This window comes from Rhinoderma darwinii, chromosome 3 (genome assembly GCF_050947455.1).
Source record: "Rhinoderma darwinii isolate aRhiDar2 chromosome 3, aRhiDar2.hap1, whole genome shotgun sequence".
NCBI lineage: Eukaryota > Metazoa > Chordata > Amphibia > Anura > Rhinodermatidae > Rhinoderma > Rhinoderma darwinii.
The window spans coordinates 295,819,400-295,842,191 of record NC_134689.1 but is presented as its reverse complement, the minus strand read 5'-3'; the positions used below and the strand labels follow the sequence as shown (position 1 = coordinate 295,842,191).

Here is a 22,792-nt window from a genome sequence, read left to right as displayed (position 1 = left end):
CCTAAAGGTTTAAGAAACTTTCTGAATGCTGTTTTAACTACTTTGAGGGGTACAGTTTTGAAAATTTATGATTTATGGGGACTTTCTAAAATATAAGGGCCTTAAAGCCACTTCAGAACTGAACTGGTCCATAAAAAAATTGGTTTTGTAAATGTTCTTGAAAATGAGAAATTGATGCTAAAGTTCTAAGCCTTGTAACGTCCTAGAAAAACAAAAGGACGTCCAAAAACAATGCAAACATAAAGTAGACATATGGGAAATGCTAACTAGTAACTATTTTGTGTGGTATTACTAGCTGTTGTACAAGCAGATACATTTAAACTTAGAAAAATGCAAATTTTTGCAAAATTTTGGTGTTTTTCACAAATAATACTGAATTTATCGACCACAGTTTTCCACTAACATAAAGTACAATATGTCATGAGAAAACAATCTCAGAATCGCTTTGACAGGTAAAAGAATTACAAAGTTATTACCACATAAACAAACACATGTCAGATTTGAAAAAATCGTCTGCGTCCTCAAGGCCCAAACAGGCTCAGTCCTGAAGGAGTTAAGTGATAAGTTATCACGCTACAGAAAGTTATCAGAATCAAGATAAGGATTGCTACATCTGTACTTAGAAGTAAATGAGCGCAAAAGGATGTAGAAGGGTAAGTTCACACGTAAATACGTTTACTTCTGATCTGTGGATGTAACAGCACCGCATATGCAACCTGTCCATTAGGGTTATAATGACACAATGAGTATATGCCCATCTCAACACATTTAATAATTCTATGTGGTTTCCAAGATCTCAGGACCATCTCTGTAAAAAAAATATATGTTAAGTCTAAGGCTCCATTGGTAATCAATTTAGTTCCTTTGGATCTCATACGTTGATTATTGTACATCCATGTACAGCGCAATATAAAAGCGATATTCTGGCAATGGCTGCAGCATTACAATATGTAGGGTCTCCTTTTACTAAAATGCAGTTGATATAAATATATTTAAGTACACAGTACATTAGGAATAAGTCATATCCGGGTTTTGATAACTGTGATGGTACGTGTGATTTATGGAAAAGTCAAACAATTATGAAATTGTTTCAGAAAACAGGAAATTCTTATATGAGATGAGACACTCACTCTAATGCTATTAACTATGGCAGCAGTTTTGCTCTCTGCAGCTTCTGGATTCCCAATGAGATAATCCCAGGCACAGAAGATTCTCCAGCAGAATGTATAGTTTTCATCTGATGCACTCGCCAAGCTCAGCCTTGAATTCTTTGCCATCCTAAGACATTCATAAAAGATCATTTGAGTTCAACTGTTTAGAAAGTTAAGATAAACTATAATCTGTTGAAGCATTTCATACAGGGTTTACTAGACAAATCTAGTGAACAGATTTTATGGTGCATATTTACGTATGTAGGGAAGAATTATGTGTTGTTGGTCTTTTTAAATGAACAGAATCATGGCATGGTATGGCCCTGTTCCCACTGAGTTTTTTTGCAGGCAGAAAAATCTGCCTCAAAATTCCTTCAGGAATTTTGAGGCAGGTTTTGATCTGCTTGCAATTTCTTGCCACAATTTTTGCTGAGTTTTTCGCCCACGGCCGTTGACAAAAAATGCAGTGAAAAATGCTTTCTCTGCCTCCTAATGATTTCGATGGGAGGACAAAGGCGGAACCACGGCAAGAAACGCCTCAGTCTCTCGTTGAAAAGTTTCCAATCGTTTTTGGTGTTGATTCCGACACGATTTCCGTGTCAAAATCAGCGCTAAAAAAACATGTGAACTGGGCCTAAGGATTCGTCATGAGTTGTTTTAACTTTGCTTTGTACAAAAGACATTTCCACCTCAAATAAAAAAATCACCAACAAATTTAAGCAATTTAGTTGTCCTCTTTCCTTGGGGTTTTTATCTATACTTTCTAGATTCTTGAATTGCAAATCTGCCTAGAAATGTGGCTGTGAAGGGGCAAACAAAGCAAAGGTCCAAGAGTCTGGAAAAGATAGACAACAATCCTTATACTAGCTGTAATGGCTGCCATTCCCTGGTGTTACTTTCGAAAAACAGAGACAGAATAAACAGTTATAAGTTAGAAAGTAGAAAGTGATTCCAAGTAGAAAGGTCGGGTCCTCACCGTATTGCACATCACGATTATGGCACTTTGCGATTGAGGTAGACCGCATACTTTGTCCAACATTGTCAGATTTTTTGCAATCTTTATTTCCAGTGACCCCTCATAGCCTAATAATAGCCGTGATAATGCATGGTATCGTACTGAGCGCTAATGTGATTACAAAGTGAAATAATCGCAATGCCTAAAAACCCACCTAGATTAATGATAAAGCCTTATTCAGATGAGCGTTGAAATCGTCCGTGTGAAGGCTGATTTTTTAACGTCCGTCACAGGTCTACATGTATTTCTATGGGGCTGTGGACACTGCTGTTGTTTAATGGACCATGTGAAAGGCCCGGGAAAAAAAAGGGCATGTCCTATTTTTGTCAATTTTCACGGATCCCTCAGTAGATTCAAGTCTATGAGGAATCCGTGAAAACGGGTCCCGCACGGGTGCAAATTTGACACACGTTCATCTGAACTGAATAAGAAACATACTGTATTAACAAGCAGACAATTAAGTGTATGGTCTAGGTATTTTTATAATATAGCTTTGTACTTTAAAATAACTTGATCCCATTGTCTTTTTAAGTCTTAGTAATTATGTTTTACATGAAAATTATGTAAAATGTAATTAGGATCACAGGGCTAAACAGAGAAGAATGTTATGCTTTGACATGAATTAACAAGCGGCATTGTCACATACAATTTAAAGGGAGGTTGTCTCACAAAGTCCCCACTCTAAAAGCCAGAATGGAGAGCCGCACTGTAGGAGAGCCACATACAACAAAAGTGCCATTGCAGGGGAACTGCATAGTCAGAATTAGCCTCCGCTAGTTAAGTCCCCATGCGCACAACCGTAGATTTTATCCGTTATTACGGATCTGTAATTACGGATATCTGCAGACCAATTCATTTCTATAGGCCACAAACACCTTTCTGAACGTTTACGGATGTGTCCGGGCCGTAGAAATGATCGGCAAAATATAGAACATGTCCTATTCTTGTCCGCAATTTTGGCATGGACTCGCCCATAGAAGTCTATGGACACATGCTAATTTGTGGACTGCTACGGATGTCCATAATTGTGGAAGCGTTGTTATGTGATGGCAGCGGATTCCCCTAGAAAATGGCGCCTGATCGATCATGTGATGTTTTCAAGAGGTTGGGTCATGTTGGTGACATCATTTGTAGCCTTCCTTTTTTTTTTTTTTGCGGATCCATAAATACAGATGCACTACGGACCATATTTGCGGACAGCATGCCAAATAAGCAGATGACTACGGATCCGTATTTGTGATCAGTAAAAAACACTACGGTCATGTGCATGGGGCCTAACTTAATAGCTAGAGTAGCCCTCTAAGTCAGGGGACCCCCATCCTAAATACACACTGCTAGCATGTTATGGATTGTTCAATGATGCATGCTAAACCTACAATAATATAAAAGTTTCAAATGCAACTCAGTTCTCTTTCGCTCATCTCCTGTTCTCTTACATTCCTTCCGTATGGACCTGGGAAGCATTTCATACATAACCTATATAATATATAAAATGGCAAATTACTTTCTTAGTAGTATGATGAAACTGTATGCAAAGACTGCCATTCCAACAAGAAAATATGCCAATGGCAGGCGATATCCAGCTCGTCCTATTTTTCTTTCCCGTCCATAGTAGCCATAAAATAACACAGAATATTGGAGATAACCCTATGAGAATAGACAAAGGTTAAACAGAGTCAAGTATTTAGATATAATTTTCAAGCAATTCAAACAACTGTCACTATTAGGCTAGGGCTACATGCTGACTTTGGCTGCGACACAGGTCACGCAGCCAAAGATCGCTGTGTGCCCTTTCGTCCATCATACATAATTTGTCAATGTGGCCACGTTGCGACCTGCCTAGCTTTAGCCCTAGCCCTGGCCTTAAGTCTTTAGCGGCATAATGTTCTTATGTTTATAGGAAGCAATCATGTGAACCTATGAACTTGCCATACTAGATGTACTGCATGTGTAATATGTGGTCACTTACTTCGGTCCATCTACCTAATGTAGGACTCAACTATAAGAACAATTTACAACATTCCGCAGTTAAATTCTTCATAAAATATTGTACAACTTTCTGAATACCTTGCTTCACTTATCTTGTACCGTATAAAATGTTGCTTGGTCCTGTTACCAGCCTGTAGTGCAATGTGAGCGCTCACATGGTGATTGTACAAGCAGTGGCATACATAGAGGTCAGGGTCAGGGATCCTCAGAAAATGTAGGCCCCTTTCAGGTGTTTCTTGACACCACCGCTCCTCTAACTACTCCCAACCTAAAGTTCTGGTGTTCCCATCCTATTTTCATGAAACAGGTACATTTTCGACTTTCCCTTGTTTGATAACATTACAGTGCCTATGAAGACCACATCCCTGTGCATGTTCTCACCACCACTCACTAAAGGCCTCATAGCAGCTGCATGAGCTGTTTCTATGGTGTACATCTTTGTATGCAAAGAACACATTTAGGGCTAAGCCGAGTGCCAAGGGCAGGACAAGCTCTTTTGGTGCCCAAGGCAGTGGTTTCAGAAGGTGCCCCACCACCCTCGGTCCTTAAAATTCAGCATGGTAGTTGTTGGATGGACAGTCATTCATTTAATTGTATTCTGTTACAAATCACAAAATACATATTGTTAAAAAATGCTTTTTTTTTTTTTATCATTTTGCATTGGGGCCCAGGACTCCTTGGGCCCAAGTTGTGCCTCTGACCATAATACTCTTGTTTGCATGGAGCCTTACACTGATGCATACATTCAGAGAACAGGAAACCCATGAACAACAGAAATAAGGCTTACATTTAAAATATATATATATTTTTTTGCTCTATGACTGAAAATTTTCAGTCATAATCAGGCTTAGAACCCTTTAATATATGTAAGTACAAGAATTCACTTATTAAGGCAAGTGACCTCATTAGACTTTATGTGTATGTACCATTCTTTCTCATAATCCATAAACTGGTCATTTACAATGTGAAGGCAGCATTAACCAATCAAGTGATCACTCAGCGTACAGTATATAACCTGTATGTTTTATACAGTGATAAATGGCTTAAAAAGATATAGATTAGTGCCTTGCCCCTAGTGACCAGATGGTGTTCAGGTCCTGTGCCGATGAGAATTCCTTATCAGGGATTTTCTTGTTCACAGTGCTTCCAAATGGAGCTCCTGCTAGAATCTGTAAATGAGAAAGAAATATGTAAAAAAAAAAATAGTTACGTGCTGTTTAAAATTGTTATAGAACATTAACTGTGTTGTTACTATTTAGAGATTTGCTGGTTTAAATGTCCTTGTAAAAAGTCTTTAAAGAAGCACTCCAGGTTTATGTTTTTCCAACCCCCCTGCTTCTAAATGTAATGTAGTGATGTGTAGTGACTTACCTGCTGTTGTATTTCACTGGACGCTGCTCCGTTCCTGACCGCCATGGATTCACATGATCTTCAGTCTGACTCCCTGTATCCTACAATGTCTGCTGTAGGGATCGGAAGTAAGGCTCTCAATGCAACTCTATGAGAACCTCAATGTGAGTCTCATAGACTTGCATAGAGAGAATGATATTCGGTTTCTACAGTAGGCGCTGTAGGATTTGGATTGTCAGGTGACCCCACGGTGGCCCGTGAAATACACCAAAAGGTAATCAATAAACATCACTACATTTACATAGTTACATACGTTGAAAAAAGTCACAGGTCCATCAAGTTCACTTCCCCTGGCACCGCGGTCGCAAGTGCAAATGTGCAAGTGTTCCTTGGCTCACCTCACTGCACAATGCCAGCCCTGCCTCTCTGCTCTGAGTGACAGCTCCAGTAGTCTAAATGGCCAACAGAGCCATCACTTTAAGCAGAGAGTAGCACCTGCAACCACTGCACCAGGCAGTGTTGTAACTACAGCCGTAGCAGCCATAGCATGCCTGGTGGCGCCGCTAGCAGCCGCTACGGCTGCTCCAGCGGTAGCGACGCAACATTCAATAGTATCTGTGTCCTTAAAACGCAGATACTATTGAACACTATGGCAGAGCAGGGAGGTATCTCCCTCCCCTGCCATTTACTAGGCTACAGGCCAGATTCGGCTTGCAGCCTATCAGGTGCAGGGACAGGATCCCTGCGCAGGCCGGCGTGATGATGTCAATAGATCACGCCGGCCTATGCAAGAATCACGTTGCTGATGAGAATGCTGTTGGTCAGCTCCGTTAGTTGTGGGAATGGGCCTTGGTGAGTATAATTTTTTAGTTTTATTTGTTTGGGGGTGCTATCCACAGGGGGGCTGTATGGCACAATCTACAAGGGGGAGGTTGGGGCTCTATCTACAAGGGTGCACTGTATGGCACTACCTACAAGGGGGAGTTAGGGCCACTATGTACAGTGGGGTGTATGGCACTATTTACAAGGGGGATGTATGGCACAATCTACAGGGGGCACTATCTACAGGAGGGGCAGTGTGTGGCACCCAGGGGAGGGGGGACTCAGTCAAAAAATTGCTATGGAGCCCAGTGTTTCCTAGTTATGCTCCTGGCACCAAGGGAAATAAATACTGTTATTTTGGTCATGCAAAAGACAGAAGGTAACGTTACAATGCCCTACCCCTCCCCTATATCGTGCTGTCATCAGATTTGAGGCTTCAAAACTGCTAACAAGTTCCCTTCATATTCCAGCTATTCATTTGTTGTCAGTAATCTCTGTAGTGTTGTTATTTTCGATTTCCCATTGCAAAATGGTAAATGATGTATTTTGTGCACTTGATGTATTGTGATATCAGATCATTGCTATTGTAGCATTTTGTATGTTGAATTGTTCTAATCTATGATGCTAAGATTTATTTTATTACCTTCTATTTCAATATGAAACTGACACATATAACTTTCTAACCTAACCCAAAGAAGGAAAAACATTTATAGCCAGTGACAAGTCTCATCCACACAAGGACACAATACAACTAAAATTATCCATCCGCAGAAGAGCTAAAACCAATGAGCATCACATCTGTCTTATCCTAAGGGGCTATACCTCATACTGATGATAAATAGCCCATGTGTTTTACAGAGGTTACAAATAGTGGTCAAGAGAGAATGTAATAAATCTGCTTAGGGTTTGTATCATTAAAATGGCTGTATATCATCAGTTAACTGATATGTCTAACCAGCAGTAAAGCAGTGGTGACACTGCTGCATAAAGTAATGCACTTTGTTTTAATATCCGTGAAAAGATCTTTAACATTATGATCAAAAGGCCTCATGTGCACATGGCTGTATTTGCCACTAGGCACTGGGGGTGCAGTGCCTAGGGCGTCCAGCAGGGGGGCTGTGTGGCACTACCTACAAGGGGGCTGTGTGGCACTTCCTACAATGGGGCTGTGTGCCACTACCTACAAGGGGGCTGTGTGGCACTACCTACAACGGAGCTGTTTGGCACTACCTACAAGTGGGCTGTGTGGCGCTACCTGCAAGGCGGCTGTGTGGCACTACCTACAAGGGGGCTTTGTGGCACTACCTACAAGGGGGCTGTGTGACACTAACTACAGGGGGTGGTGTGGCACTATCTATAGGGGGCATCTGTGAGTGGCGGGCTGATGGTCATTTTACTGTGAGCTGATGGTCTTCAAGTGTTTTCCACCTCTGACCTCCAATTGAAATTAATAGGAGGCAGTAAATACCTGTGGCACTCGTTTGGAGTGCTTTTTTTACAGGGTTTTTTTGCCTACATTTTATTAAGCCGTTGAAGCTAATGCAAAAAACGCAGGCAAAAACAAAACAAAAAATAAAGTGTCAAATAACGTTGTCAATTCAAAATCAGCCTCAAAATTCCTGAAATCAATGAGAGGCGGAGGCTTTTTTTCCCGCGAGTGAAAAAAATGCAAGTGGGAAAAAGAAGCGTCATGTCCTTTCCTCAGGCGTTTCCGTCTTTGACCACTTTTGGCAGAGAAAGTGGTTTTCGCTGCGTTTTTTTGCCCTCAGTGGCCATGGCTGAAAAAAGGTTCGGTCATTGGACTACGTTGGATTCGAGGACTACTTTGATGACAGCGTTGTTATTTTCAATAAATTGGTTAACGAGGGTTGTGTGTGGGGGGGGGGGGGGTTATTTCAATGAAATATTTCTTCTGTGTGTCTGTTTTTTTTTAACCCCTTCCCGACATTCTCCGATCCGGCAGATTAACCCCTCAGATGCTGCGCTCACCCGACCGGCAACCCAGTGATGCAATCGCTGGGTTACTGTAGCAATCGGACGCCAGAAAATGGCGTCCGAGTCTGTGGCGAAACCGGGTCGGTTTGCGACCAAGAGAATGTGTGCGATAGATTCAGGCGACACAGATTAAAAGGGGACAAGCCACAGCGGCGCGTTTATTAACAGGGACAGACACACACAGAAACAATGCACCGCTGCTTCTCCCCTCTGGGCTGGATGGGACAGGCTACCTCACTATGGGGTCTCTCCACTGTACCTTTCATCCTTTGGGGTGTCTCCAGATCCTCCTTAGTTAGATGGGACTCCAGCACTTGTCCTCTATTACTGTCCCTAGGTCAGGTACCATCTCTGAGGTAGACAGCCCCTGCCTGCAGCTCACACTGCTATCTCATCCTCTCCTGGGCAGCAACTAACTGAGAACTCATCCAGCACCACTATATCCCTCACTCACCCCTCCCTCAGGAAACAGGCCATGTGCATCCTGCTCTTGCCCCCTCCTTTTTCTTATTTACATTAGACAAGTTCCCGCTTGCAGCCTGTGACTCATTCTCCTTCAGTGTAAGATTAACCCTAGAGGGGGAGGACAGTGAAGCAGCACTGAATACAATACAATACAAATCAACTGGTTATCAAACATAACGTAATGCAGTTTGAGGGGACATATCCCCATCTAGCACCGGGCGCCATCTAAGCTATGGCACCCAGATGGCGGGAGTGCGACGGTTTGCGGCAGGCTTAACCTTTATTTGGGTACAATGCCTGTAACCGTCACCCATTCCGCCACAGACCTCCCCCAGCTTAGATCCAGAATCAGTCCTGCTGACCCTCTGTCGGGTCAGTGATGAGATCTGGGCCCGGTGCTGTCAGTCTCCGCCCATCAGTGTCCTGCTGCCGAGAGAGTCCATCAGCATTCCCATGGTCCCAGCCCTTTTTATGAGAGATGGTAAAGTTATAGGATTGTAAGGCCAGGCTCCACCGTAGTAAACGCCCATTGTCCCCGGCGGTTCGGTTCAACCAACTGAGAGGACTATGGTCTGTGACTATTGTGAACTCCCTCCCATAAACGTAGGGCTGGAGCTTCTTTAGAGCCCACACGACAGCCAGGCACTCCTTCTCAATGGTTGCGTATGCCCGCTCTCGGTCCAGCAGCTTCCGGGAGAGGTACGCGACCGGGTGTTCGTGGCCCGCCTGGTCCACTTGGCTCAGTACCGCTCCCAGCCCGACGTCTGAGGCATCGGTTTGGACTATGAACCGCCGGTGGAAGTCAGGGGCAGCCAGGACAGGGGAGGTGGAGAGGGCAGTCTTAAGGCTCCCGAAGGCCGCCTCACAGTCAGGGGACCAGGGCATCAGTCGACTGAACCTTTTGGACGTCAAGTCGGTCAAGGGCTTGGCCAGGGTACTATACTGCGGGATGAATTTTCGGTAGTACCCTGTGACTCCCAGAAATGCCCTAACCTGCTTCTGGTTGGCCGGCCGGGGCCAATGGAGAATGGCCTCCACCTTGGCGGGCTCGGGGCGGATCTGTCCGCTGCATACTTGGTGCCCCAGGTAGGCGACTTCTGCCATCCCCATCTGGCACTTGTCGGGGCGGATGGTGAGGCCGGCGGACCGGATGCGCTCCAGGATCTGCGCCACGTGCCCCAAGTGTTCCTCCCAAGTCTTGCTAAAGATAGCGATATCGTCCAGGTAGGCCTGGGCAAACTCCTGACACCCCACGACGATCCGGTCGACCACCCTCTGGAAGGTCGCGGGGGCGTTCTTCATCCCGAACGGCATGCACGTAAATTCAAACAGGCCGAACGGGGTGATGAACGCCGAGCGCTCTTGGGCTTCCTTGGTCAGAGGAATCTGCCTGTAGCCCTTGCTGAGATCCAGAGTGGACACGAAGCGTGCCCCTCCCAGCCTATCGAGCAGCTCATAAATCCGGGGCATCGGATAGGCATCCGTAACGGTTACCTCGTTCAGCCGCCGGTAGTCTACACAGAACCTTGTGGTTTTGTCCTTCTTGGGGACCAACACAACGCCGGCGGCCCAAGGACTGTGAGATGGTACAATGACCCCCATCTCCAGTATTTCTTCTACTTCTTTTCTCATCGCGGTCAGCACTGAGGGAGCCACTCGGAACGCGGGCTGCCTCAGGGGTCGGGCTCCTCCAGTGTCGACCTCGTGAGCGACTAGGGAGGTACGTCCGGGGGACGCGGTGAACAGGGCCTCCTGGGCTGCTAACACCTCCCCCATCTCCCTACTCTGCAAGCGCGATAGCTGGACTTCAAGCTGCACATCTGCCAGCCCTGTCTGGCGTCGGGCCTCTGCCAGTAGGTCAGGGATGTCGCATATATCGCGACCGCTCCTACCTCCCTTACCACATAGGCCTTGAGCCGGTTTATGTGGTAGTTCCGTACCCGCTTTTCTGCCTTGACGTGGGCTACTAGGTAGTTCGTCGTCCTCTGTCGCCCCACTACAGTGTACGGTCCAGCCCAATTGGCCTGCAACTGGTTGCCTCGTACTGGCGCGAGGACCAGTACCTTCTCCCCCACCCCCAGCTCTCGGGGTCGGGCGCTACGGTTGTACTCGTCCCGTTGACGGCTTCGAGCTACTTCCAATCGCTGATGGGCCAAATCCATCAGCCGTGCTAGGCGCTCCCGCATTTGGCTCACATAGTCTACTACCGGGATCTCCGGGCTTGCAAACTTCCCTTCCCAACCTTCCCGGACTAAGTCCAAGAGTCCCCGGACCCGCCACGCGAACAGCAACTCGAATGGGGAGTGCCCGGTAGACTCCTGCGGCACCTCTCGATAGGCAAAGAGAAGCTGCTGCAAGGAGCGGTCCCAGTCTCTCCCCTCCGAGTGGACGTATCGGAGTAGCAACTGATTGAGGGTACCGTTGAACCTTTCACACAGTCCGTTCGTTTGGGGGTGGTAGGCGGTGGTTCTTAGAGAACTCACCCCGTGCCGATTCCAGAAGTCCTGCATGAGTTCTCCCTGGAATTGAGATCCCTGGTCTGTGAGTACCTCACGCGGGAACCCCACCCGGCTGAAGATGTCCATGAGTCCCTGGGCGACGTGCTCAGCATCTATGGAGGACAGAGCCACTGCGTCCGAGTATCTGGTAGCGAAGTCTACCAGGGTTAGGATGTAACGCTTTCCCCCTCGGCTGGGGGGATTAATGGGGCCAACCAGATCTATGGCCACCCGCTGGAAGGGCTCTCGGATGAGGGGCAGCTGCTTGAGCGGCACCTTGCGCGGGGCCCCCGCCACCAGTTGGCAGACAGGGCACGAAGCTCGGTACCGCCGCACGTCCTCAGTCAGCCCTGGCCAAAAGAAAGCCTTCGAGAGCCGGGCCCTGGTGGACCTGGTCCCAGTGTGACCCGCCGGAGGTATATCGTGGGCCAGGGCTAACAGTCGTGCACGGTAGGCTTGGGGAACAAGCAGCTGTTTGGAGGCGGTCCAGGGCGACGCGGGCTTGGTCGGGGCTTCGACCCGGTACAACAGCCCGTTGTCCCACTGGAACCCTGCCTGGGCCCCTCCACTGGGTGGTCGATTGGCCAGGCTACGGACAGAGGACAGGGAAGGATCCATATGCTGGGCCTCCCTAAAAGCGACCCTATCCACCTCCCCCAGGTCTGTCGGGGGGTTCGTCAGGTCGGTCAGTTGTGAGGCGTCAGGGGCTTGGGTACTTACCACCGGCGGTTCGGGGGCGGGGCTTCCGGGAGAGGAGCCTCGGTGGTTACACGGGTCGGTGGTGGAGGCCGGTAAAGGTTCTCCCGGGCTTGGCTGCGGGTCACGGCCCCAGCGAACTGACTTGTGAGACCGTTCCCAAGGTCGTTCCCCAATAAGACATCGGCGGGGAGATCCGGCATGAGCCCGACTTCGACCTCCCCTTTTCCGGGGCCCTAGTCCAGGTAAACTCTGGCGCGGGGAATGGACCGCTGCTGTCCGTCCGCCAGGGCAATCCGGGCTAATCGCTGGGGAAGAACCTTAGACTAGGGAACCAGGTCCGCTCTTACCAGGGTGAGGGATGCCCCCGAGTCACGGAGTCCTTGGATGTTGCGGCGTCCCAGCACCACGGGCTGTCGGTGGCCCTGCATGTTGGCAGGGACCTGGTTCGTCACGAGGCTCGCAAGCTCTACGTGGTAGACCACCTCCTCCACCTCTGGTGCATCTAGGAGGTGGTCACACTCATCGGGGTCGCCCGCCTCCGGGCAAAAGGCGACCCGGGTTGTGGTTGGTCTGGGAAAGGGCACCATTGATTGGGCCAGGGGGCAGTCCCGTCGGATGTGCCCCGGCTGGTGGCACCCATAACACTGGCGGGAGTCCGTAGGGCCGCGGACCCTTGGAGGGATCGGGGCGGCCGTAGGCTGCGGCTGGGGTCTCATCGAAGTTGGCCGGGGTGGTTCCGCTATTTTGGTAGGGGCTCGGAGCTCTCGGCGTTGGTCCTGGCGCGGAAGGCTTCTCCACTGGGGTCGGTGGGCCAAGAACTCGTCGGCCAGGGTGGCGGCATCTTCAGGGGTGCTGGGGTGGCGGTCCGCGACCCAGGCACGAACGGGGACCTCCATCCTGGAGAGGAGTTGCTCCAAAATGACGAGGTCCTCCAGGGCCTCCCGACTGAAGGCCTTCTTCCCCTCGGCCCACCTGGAGCAGCTTAAGCGGAGCTGGGCTGCCAGTTCCACATGGGTACCCTGGCCGGCGAGCGTCAAATTACGGAACCGCTCTCTGTAAGTCTCTGGGGTGATCGCATACCTCTTCAGCAGGGCGTCCCGGAGGCAACCGTAGTCCCGTCCGTCCTCTGGACCTAGGCTCCGGTAGACTTCAAGGGCCCTCCCTTGCAGGCTGGGCCCCACGTAGCGAGCCCATTCGGTGGTGGGGATGTCATGCACCTGTAGCTGTGTCTCCAGCATGGTTAGGTGCGCATCGATATCCGTGGATGAAGGATCCAACTTGGGGAGGTCGTTGTATCGTAGTTGGGGTCTTCGGGGCCCGGCAGGGATTGGGGATGTTGGTTCTAGGGGTGCCACTGCACGGGCCACGGCCCCAATGATGATCAGGCGCTCGGCCTCTGAGCTTTCAGGCCCCAGAGCGGTCAGCAGATCCCCCATCCGCAGGGCCTGGGTGTCCGAGATGGCGCTACGGTCGGTTCCTTGGCGACTGGCCGGTTCTTCGGGGCAGTAGTCAACGTCACCCTCGGCCATCTCTCCCATCTCGGCCGGGTTCGCCAGGTCCCAGGCTTGGAGCTTATCAATCAGCCGATCCTTGATGTCGCGGGACGAGAAGGCAATATGCCGGAACCGGCACAGCTCTTGGAGTGTAATTCGGAGGTAGCTGCCATAGGGGACAGCCTCTGCTCCGCCAGGAGGATCCATAGAGTCAGGCTCCATGACTGGGGATTTAGGTGCCTGTGGTCCCCCTGTACTGCAGCACGTGTGGCAGTCCGCCCTTGAGGTCTGGCCGTGAAGCACCGGATGGTACCAGGGTACCTATCCCCTGCCGCTTCCCCTAGAACGGGCTGAATCTATCCCACCGCTGCCACCAAATGTGGCGAAACCGGGTCAGTGGGGGTCGGTTTACGCCAAGAGAATGTGGGCGATAGATTCAGGCGACACAGATTAAAAGGGGACAAGACACAGCGGCGCGTTTATTAACAGGGACAGACACACACAGAAACAATGCACCGCTGCTTCTCCCCTCTGGGCTGGATGGGACAGGCTACCTCACTATGGGGTCTCTCCACTGTACCTTTCATCCCTTGGGGTGTCTCCAGATCCTCCTTAGTTAGATGGGACTCCAGCACTTGTCCTCTATTACTGTCCCTAGGTCAGGTACCATCTCTGAGGTAGACAGCCCCTGCCTGCAGCTCACACTGCTATCTCAAACCTCTCCTGGGCAGCAACTAACTGAGAACTCATCCAGCACCACTATATCCCTCACTCACCCCTCCCTCAGGAAACAGGCCATGTGCATCCTGCTCTTGCCCCCTCCTTTTTCTTATTTACATTAGACAAGTTCCCGCTTGCAGCCTGTGACTCATTCTCCTTTAGTGTAAGATTAACCCTAGAGGGGGAGGACAGTGAAGCAGCACTGAATACAATACAATACAAATCAACTGGTTATCAAACATAACGTAATGCAGTTTGAGGGGACATATCCCCATCTAGCACCGGTCGCCATCTAAGCTATGGCACCCGGATGGCGGGAGTGCGACGGTTTGCGGCAGGCTTAACCTTTATTTGGGTACAATGCCTGTAACCATCACCCGTTCCGCCACAGAGTCTGCCTTGTACGGGAGCCGATGAGGACCCGCCTGCGGCGTGTCGTCATAGGCTTGCTGTCAGTGAATAACTGACAGCGCTAATACACTGCACTACGTATGTAGTGCAGTGTATTAGAGTAGCGATCGGGGCATCAGGCCCTCATGTCCCCTAGTGGGACAAGTAAAAAAAGTTAAAAAAAGTTCATAAAAATGTGGTAAAACAATAAAAACACACACATTTCAAATAAAAATAAAGCTAAACTGACTTTTTTCCCATAGTAAGTCTTTTATTATGGGAAAAACCGTAAAAATAAAAAAAACTATACATAATTGGTATCGCCGCGTCCGTAACGACCCAAACTACAAAACTATTATGTCATTTATCCCGCACGGTGAACGCGGTAAAAAAAAACATGAAAAACAGCGCCAGAATCTTTGTTTTTAGGTCACATCTCCTTCCAAAAAATGCTATAAAAAGTGATCAAAAAGTCACATTTACTCCAAAATAGTACTAATAAAAACGACAATCTGTCCCACAAAAAATAATCCCTGACACCGTTTCGTGCACGCAAAAATAAAAAAGTTATGGGTCTTAGAATATGGCGACACAGAAAACAACTGATTTTAGAAAAAAAGTGATTTTATTGTGCAAAAGCCGCAATACATAAAAAAACTATACATAATTGGTATCACCGCGTCCGTAACGACCCAAACTACCAAACTATTATGTAATTTATCCCGCACGGTGAACGCCGTAAAAAAAAACATGAAAAACAACGCCAGAATCTTCGTTTTTAGGTCACATCTCCTTCCAAAAAATGCTATAAAAAGTGATCAAAAAGTCACATTTACTCCAAAATAGTACTAATAAAAAACGACAATCCGTCTCGCAAAAAATAATCCCTGACACCGCTTTGTGCACACAAAAATAATAAAGTTATGGGTCTTAGAATATGTCGACACTGAAAACAAATGATTTTATAAAAAAAGTAATTTTATTGTGCAAAAGCTGCAATACATAAAAAAAACTATATAAATTTGGTATCGCCGTAATCGTTACGACCCGCAGAATAAAGCTAACATGTCATTTAGGGCACACTGTGGATGCTGATAAAAAACCCAATAAAAAACTATTCCAGAATTGCTTGTTTTTGGTCATTTCCTTTACCAAAAAATGAAATAAAAAGTGATCAAAAAGTCGTATGTGTTCTAAAATGGTACCAATAAAATCTACAGCCTATCTCGCAAAAAACAAGCCCGCACACCGCTCAATCAACTGAAAAATAAAAAAGTTATGGCACTAGTAATGCGGTGAAGAAAAAACATCTCAATGCGCAGGCCGGAGGGGAACATTCCTTCAGTTTCAGGGCCCTAGTAGGAACTAGGAAAGGGAATGGACATAGCACATCCGCTGGAAGCGAGGGCGCCCGTATTATACCAGCGCAAAACTTTCCCAGTAATATTTCCCAAACTACGAAGGAGAAAAAGTCCCCAAAAGGTGCAGAGCATTACAGAAGGGGGATTAGAAAGAAAACCGTTTATCAGTGTGACACCGGTCTGTGCATAACGGATAGCTTCACAGCGTAACACACATCTATGGATAATTGTATTATTTACCCCATTATTATACCCTCTTATTATGCCCTGATATTCTCCGCACAGATTACATATGCCACCACATTATAAACGGAAATACCAGCAAAACCCCAAACAGAACTATTACCAAGCAAAATCCATGCTCAAAATGGCGGTCTTTCCCTTCTTAGCTCTACAGCGTGCCCAAACAGCAATTTATGGCCACAAGTAAGGTATTACCATACCCGGGAGAAACCGCTTAACAATTTATGGGGTAAGATTCTCTAGGGGCACAACATATTGTGCGGTGAATGGGCAGATCAGTGGAGAAATTGCAATTTTCACTTTGCACAATCCACTGCGTATTCATTTCTGAAAAACACCTGTGGAGTCTAAATTCTCACTACACCCCTTGATAAATGCCTTTAGGGGTGTAGTTTCTAAAACGGGGTCACTTTTGTTTGGTATATCAGGGGTTTTGCAAATGCAACATGGCGTCCGCAAACCATTCCAGCAAAATCTACGCTCCAAAAGATAAATAGCGCTCCTTTTCTTCAGAATGCTGCCATACACGTAAACAGCTGATTATAACCACATATGGGGTGTTACCGTACTCGGGAGAAATTACTTTACAAATGTTGGGGTGCTTTTTCTTCTCTATTCCTTGTAAAAATGTGTATCTAAAACTACATCTTGTTGGAAAAAAAATATATTTTTCATTTTCATGGCTTAATTCTAATTAATTCAGCAAAAAACCTTTGGGATCAAAATTTTCACTATACCCCTAAGATGATTCCTCAGGGGGTGCAGTTTCCCAAATGGAGTCACTTTTGGGGTGTTTCCACGTAACTAGTACTACAGGGGCTCAGCAAATGTGACATGGTGCCCAGAAACCATTCCAAAATCCAAATGGTGCTAGTTCCATTCTGAGCCCTACCGTGTGTCCAAACAGATGTTTGTGACCACATGTGGGGTATTGTTTTACTCGGGAGAAGATGCTTTACAAATGTTATGGTGCTTTTTCTCCTTCAGTCCTTGTGGAAATGAAAAGAAAATACCTAAACCTACATTTTCTTTGAAAAAATGTAGATTTTCATTTTTACGGCCTACTTACAAGAAGTTCTGTAAAACACCTGTGGGGTCAAACTGCTCACTGTACCCCTAGATAATTTCCTCATGGGGTGTAGTTTCCAAAATGGGGTCACTTGTTGGGGGTTTCCACTGTTTTGTCCCCTCAGGAGCTTTGCAAATGCGACATGGACTCCGCAAACCATTCCTGCTAAATTTGAGTTCCAAAAGCCAAATAGCGCTCTTTCCCTTCTCAGCCCTGCCATGTGTCCAAACAGCCGTTTATTACCACATGTGGGGTATTGTTTTACTCGGGAGAAATTTCTTTACAAATTTTATGGTGCTTTTCTCCTTTAGTCCTTGTGGAAATGAAAAAAAATTAGCTAAACCTATATTTTATTTGAAAAAATTTAGATTTTCATTTTCACAGCCTACTTGCAAAAATTTCTGCAAAAAATCTGTGAGGTCAAAATGCTCACTATACCCCTAGATAATTTCCTCAAGGGGTATAGTTTCCAAAATGGGGTCACTTGTTGGGGGGTTTCCACTGTTTTGTCACCTCAGGGGCTTTGCCAATGTGACATGACCTCCGCAAACCATTCCTGCTAAATTTGAGCTCCAAGAGCCAAATGGCGCTCTTTCCATTCTAAGCCCTGCCGTGTGTCCAAACAACCGTTTATTACCACATGTGGGGTATTTTTTTACTCGGGAGAAATTGCTCTACAAATGTTGTGGTGCTTTTTCTACTTTAGTTCTTTTGGAAATGAAAAAAAATTAGCTAAACCTACATTTTATTTGAAAAAAACGTAGATTTTAATTTTCATGGCCTAGTTCCAAAAATTTTTGCAAAAAAACTGGCCGGTCAAAATGCTTGCTACACCCCTAGATAATCTCCTCGAGGGGTATAGTTTCCAAAATGGGGTCACTTGTTGGGGGTTTCCACTGTTTTGTCACCTCAGGGGTTTTGCAAATGTGACATGGCCTCCGCAAACCATTCCTGCTAAATTTGAGCTCCAAGAGCCAAATGGCGCTCTTTCCCTTCTAAGCCCTGCCGTGTGTCCAAACAACCGTTTATTACCACATGTGGGGTATTGTTTTACTCGGGAGAAATTGCTCTACAAATGTTGTGGTGCTTTTTCTACTTTAGTTCTTTTGGAAATGAGAAAAAATTAGCTAAACCTACATTTTATTTGAAAAAATGTAGATTTTCATTTTCATGGCCTAGTTCCAAAAATTTCTGCAAAAAACCTGGCTGGTCAAAATGCTTGCTACACCCCTAGATAAATTCCTCGAGGGGTGTAGTTTCCCAAATGGGGTCACTTTTGGGGGGTTTCCACTGTTTTAGTTCCACTAGACCTGTTCAAAGCTGACATGGTGCCTAAAATATATTCTAATAAAAAGGAGGCCCAAAATCCACCAGGTGCTCTTTTGCTTCTGAGGCCGGTGCTTCAGTCCAGTAGCACACTAAAGCCACATGTGGGATATTTCCTAAAACTGCAGAACCTGGGCAATAAATATTGAGTTGCATTTCTTTGGTAAAACATTCTGTGGTACAAAAAAAATGGATTCAAAATGAATTTCTGGAAAAAAATAATGAACTTTGTAAATTTCACCTCTACTTTGCCTTAATTCCTGCGCAATGTCTAAAGGGTTAAGAAACTTTCTAAATGCTGTTTTTAATACTTTGAGGGGTGCAGTTTTTAAAATGGGGTGACTTATTGGGGGTTTCTAATATCTAAGGACCTCAAAGCCACTTCACAACTGAACTGGCCCCTGTAAAAATAGCATTTTGAATTTTTCTTGAAAATGTGAGAAATTGCTGCTAAAGTTCTAAGCCTTGTAACGCCCTAGAAAAATAAAATGATTTTCAAAAAATGATGCCAATCTAAAGTAGACATATGGGGGATTTTAGTTAGCAACATTTTTGTGTGGTATAACTGCCTGTCTTACAAGCAGATACATTTAAATTGAGAAAAATGCTAATTTTTGCAATTTTTCGCTACATTTTGGTGTTTTTCACAATTAAATACTGAATGTATCGGGCAAATTTTGCCAGTAACATAAAGTCCAATGTGTCACGAGAAAACAATCTCAGAATTGCTTGGATAGGTAAAAGCATTCCGGAGTTATTACCACATAAAGTGAAACATGTCAGATTTGAAAAATGAGGCTCTGTCAGGAAGGTCAAAAGTGGCCAAAGAGGGAAGGGGTTAAAATCTATTACTACTGCCTTAGTAATGGCAGCTGCCTGATAGACAGCGTTCATTACTAAGGTGGGACTTAGTGTTAGCCGGTGAAAAGGAAAACACTAACCCCCTATTATTACCCCGGTACCCACTGCCACCAGGGGTGCCGTGAAGAGCCGGGTACAATTCAGTCCCTGACCATTTGAAGTGATGGTCGGGCACTGGGGCAATCGCAGGCTGGTATATTTAGGCTGGGAACGCCCAAAAACAGTGGGCCTTCCCACCCTGCTAATGCTAGGCTGCAGCTGCTTTATTGTATCATGAACACTGGGGCTCATTTCCCCTATTATAGATCAGGTCGCAGTTTATTAATTTTTAGAAGAAAAAAAAACACAAATTACACCTTCCCGGTTTCCTCAGTACATTGTCCTACTATTAAAAGTAGCCGAATGAACTGAGGTAACCAGGGACCATGTGATGTAAACTAACCGATGACAGCTTAGAGCAATAAGTATAAAGTATAACAATGGTTTTGATATTTTAGTGTTACTAATGTGTTTTTTGTGTGTTTTTTTTACAGGTTTGGTCATTGGACTACGTCGGATTCGAGGACTACTTTGATTACGGCTTTTTTTTTTATTTTCAATAAAACGGTTAACGAGGATTGTGTGGGGGACTTTTATTTCAATAAAATATTTTTTCTGTGTTGGGTGTTTTTTCTTTAACTTCATTACTACTGTAGTCTGATAGACCACGTCCATTCCTAAGGCGGGGCTTAGTGTTAGCCGGTGAAGAGGCTTTCACTAAATGCCCATTATTACCCCGCTACCAACCGCCACCAGGGGTGCTGGGAAGAGACAGGTACAATCCAGTATCTGACCATTTGAAGTGATGGTCGGGCACTGGAGCGATCGCAGGCTGGTATAATTCGGCTGGGAACGCCCAAAAACAGTGGGCCTTCCCACCCTGGTAATGCTAGGCTGCAGCTGCTTTATTGTATCATTTCCCCTATTATAGATCAGGTCGCAGTTTATTCATTTTTAGAAGGAAATAAAACACAAATTACACCTTCCCGGTTTCCTCAGTACATTGTCCTACTATTAAAAGTAGCCCAATGAACTGAGGTAACCAGGGACCATGTGATGTAAACTAACCAATGACAGCTTAGAGCAATAAGTATAAAGTATAACAATGGTTTTGATTTTTTAGTGTTACTAATGTGTTTTTTGTGTGTTTTTTTTACAGGTTTGGTCATTGGACTACGTCGGATTCGAGGACTACTTTGATTACGGCTTTTTTTTTTATTTTCAATAAAACGGTTAACGAGGATTGTGTGGGGGACTTTTATTTCAATAAAATATTTTTTCTGTGTTGGGTGTTTTTTCTTTAACTTCATTACTACTGTAGTCTGATAGACCACGTCCATTCCTAAGGCGGGGCTTAGTGTTAGCCGGTGAAGAGGCTTTCACTAAATGCCCATTATTACCCCGGTACCAACCGCCACCAGGGGTGCTGGGAAGAGACAGGTACAATCCAGTATCTGACCATTTGAAGTGATGGTCGGGCACTGGAGCGATCGCAGGCTGGTATAATTCGGCTGGGAACGCCCAAAAACAGTGGGCCTTCCCACCCTGGTAATGCTAGGCTGCAGCTGCTTTATTGTATCATTTCCCCTATTATAGATCAGGTCGCAGTTTATTCATTTTTAGAAGGAAATAAAACACAAATTACACCTTCCCGGTTTCCTCAGTACATTGTCCTACTATTAAAAGTAGCCCAATGAACTGAGGTAACCAGGGACCATGTGATGTAAACTAACCAATGACAGCTTAGAGCAATAAGTATAAAGTATAACAATGGTTTTGATTTTTTAGTGTTACTAATGTGTTTTTTGTGTGTTTTTTTACAGGTTTGGTCATTGGACTACGTCGGATTCGAGGACTACTTTGATTACGGCTTTTTTTTATTTTCAATAAAACGGTTAACGAGGGTTGTGTGGGGGACTTTTATTTCAATAAAATATTTTTTCTGTGTTGTGTGTTTTTTCTTTAACTTCATTACTACTGCAGTCTGATAGACCACGTCCATTCCTAAGGCGGGGCTTAGTGTTAGCCGGTGAAGAAGCTTTCACTAAACGCCCATTATTACCCCGGTACCAACCGCCACCAGGGGTGCTGGGAAGAGACGGGTACAATCCAGTACCTGACCATCTGTAGTCATGGTCGGGTACTGGGTCAGCCACAGGCTGGTATTATTAGCCTGGGAAAGGCCAAAAACAGTGGCCCTTCCCACCTAGGTAATGCCAGCCTGCTGCTGTGTTGTATCTGGCTGGTTATTAAAAACAACATGGGGTCCCCCCCATTCTTCATAACCAGCCAGATACAATAAAGCAGCAGCAGCCTAGCATTACCAGGGTGGGAACACCCATTGTTTTTTGGCTTTCCCAGCCTAATTATGCCAACTTGCAGCCACCCAGTGCCCGACCATCACTTTAGATGGCCAGGTACTGGATCGTACCCGGCTCTTCCCGGCACCCCTGGTGGCAGTGGGTAACGGGGTAATAATGGTGGGGTTAGTGTTAGCCTCTTCACTGGCTAGCACTAAGCCACACCTTAGTAATGGATGCTAGCTATCAGACAGGCACCATTACTAAGGCAATAGTAATAAAGTTAAAAAAAGCACAGACACACAGACAAAATATTTTATTGAAATAAAACCCCCCACACAACCCTCATTAACAAATTTATTGAACAAAAACCAGCCGTCATCGAAGTAGTCCTCGAATCCGAGCTAGTCCAACGACCGAACCTGTAAAAAAACACAAAAAAACATTAGTAACTCTAATAAGTAAAAAAGCAAAACCATTATTATACTTACCTTCCTGGGTCTGTGACAGTAAACTAAGCTCTAAGCTGTCATTAGTTAGTTTACATCACATGGTCCCAGGTTACCTGAGTTCATTGTCTTACTTAGCCTACTTGTGATGTAAACTAACTAGCTTAGAGCTGTCACTGCTTAGTTGCTGAGCCTTATAAGTGGCGCAGGATCACCCTAGATGAGCCAGAATTTTAGCACATCTCGGGTATGTGTGTCACTATAAACCTAGTGCGGGGACTCCTTCAGATACAAAGGAGTCCCCGCGCTAGGAGTTACTAGCATTGGCGGGGCTCAGCTGTAAAATTTCCGTTGATGCAGGCCTGGTCTTTTCTGATCAGGCCTGCTCCAGCGGAACAACGGCAGGCGGCGCGATGACGTTCTCGCGCCGCCTGTGCCACAAGAAAGCGTTGAATGATGAGGAAGGGAACTAATAGTTCCCTTGCTTCACCGGCGCTTTCAATTGTATCCGCTTCCTAAAGACGCGGATACAATTGAAGACAGTACATTACATTAGG

At 45.9% G+C, this 22,792-nt stretch overlaps 1 protein-coding gene across 1 annotated transcript in view; it reads right to left on the bottom strand.

Moving 5' to 3' along the window:
• TMC3 (transmembrane channel like 3) overlaps positions 1-22,792 on the bottom strand; it is a 98,593-nt gene that overhangs the window by 46,208 nt on the left and 29,593 nt on the right. The window contains exons 6-8 of the mRNA XM_075855243.1: positions 5,226-5,324; positions 3,671-3,813; positions 1,131-1,278 (exon numbers count right to left, since the gene is read on the bottom strand). Of these exons, the coding sequence (XP_075711358.1) occupies positions 1,131-1,278; positions 3,671-3,813; positions 5,226-5,324 (390 nt within the window). The remainder of the gene's footprint in view (positions 1-1,130; positions 1,279-3,670; positions 3,814-5,225; positions 5,325-22,792) is intronic.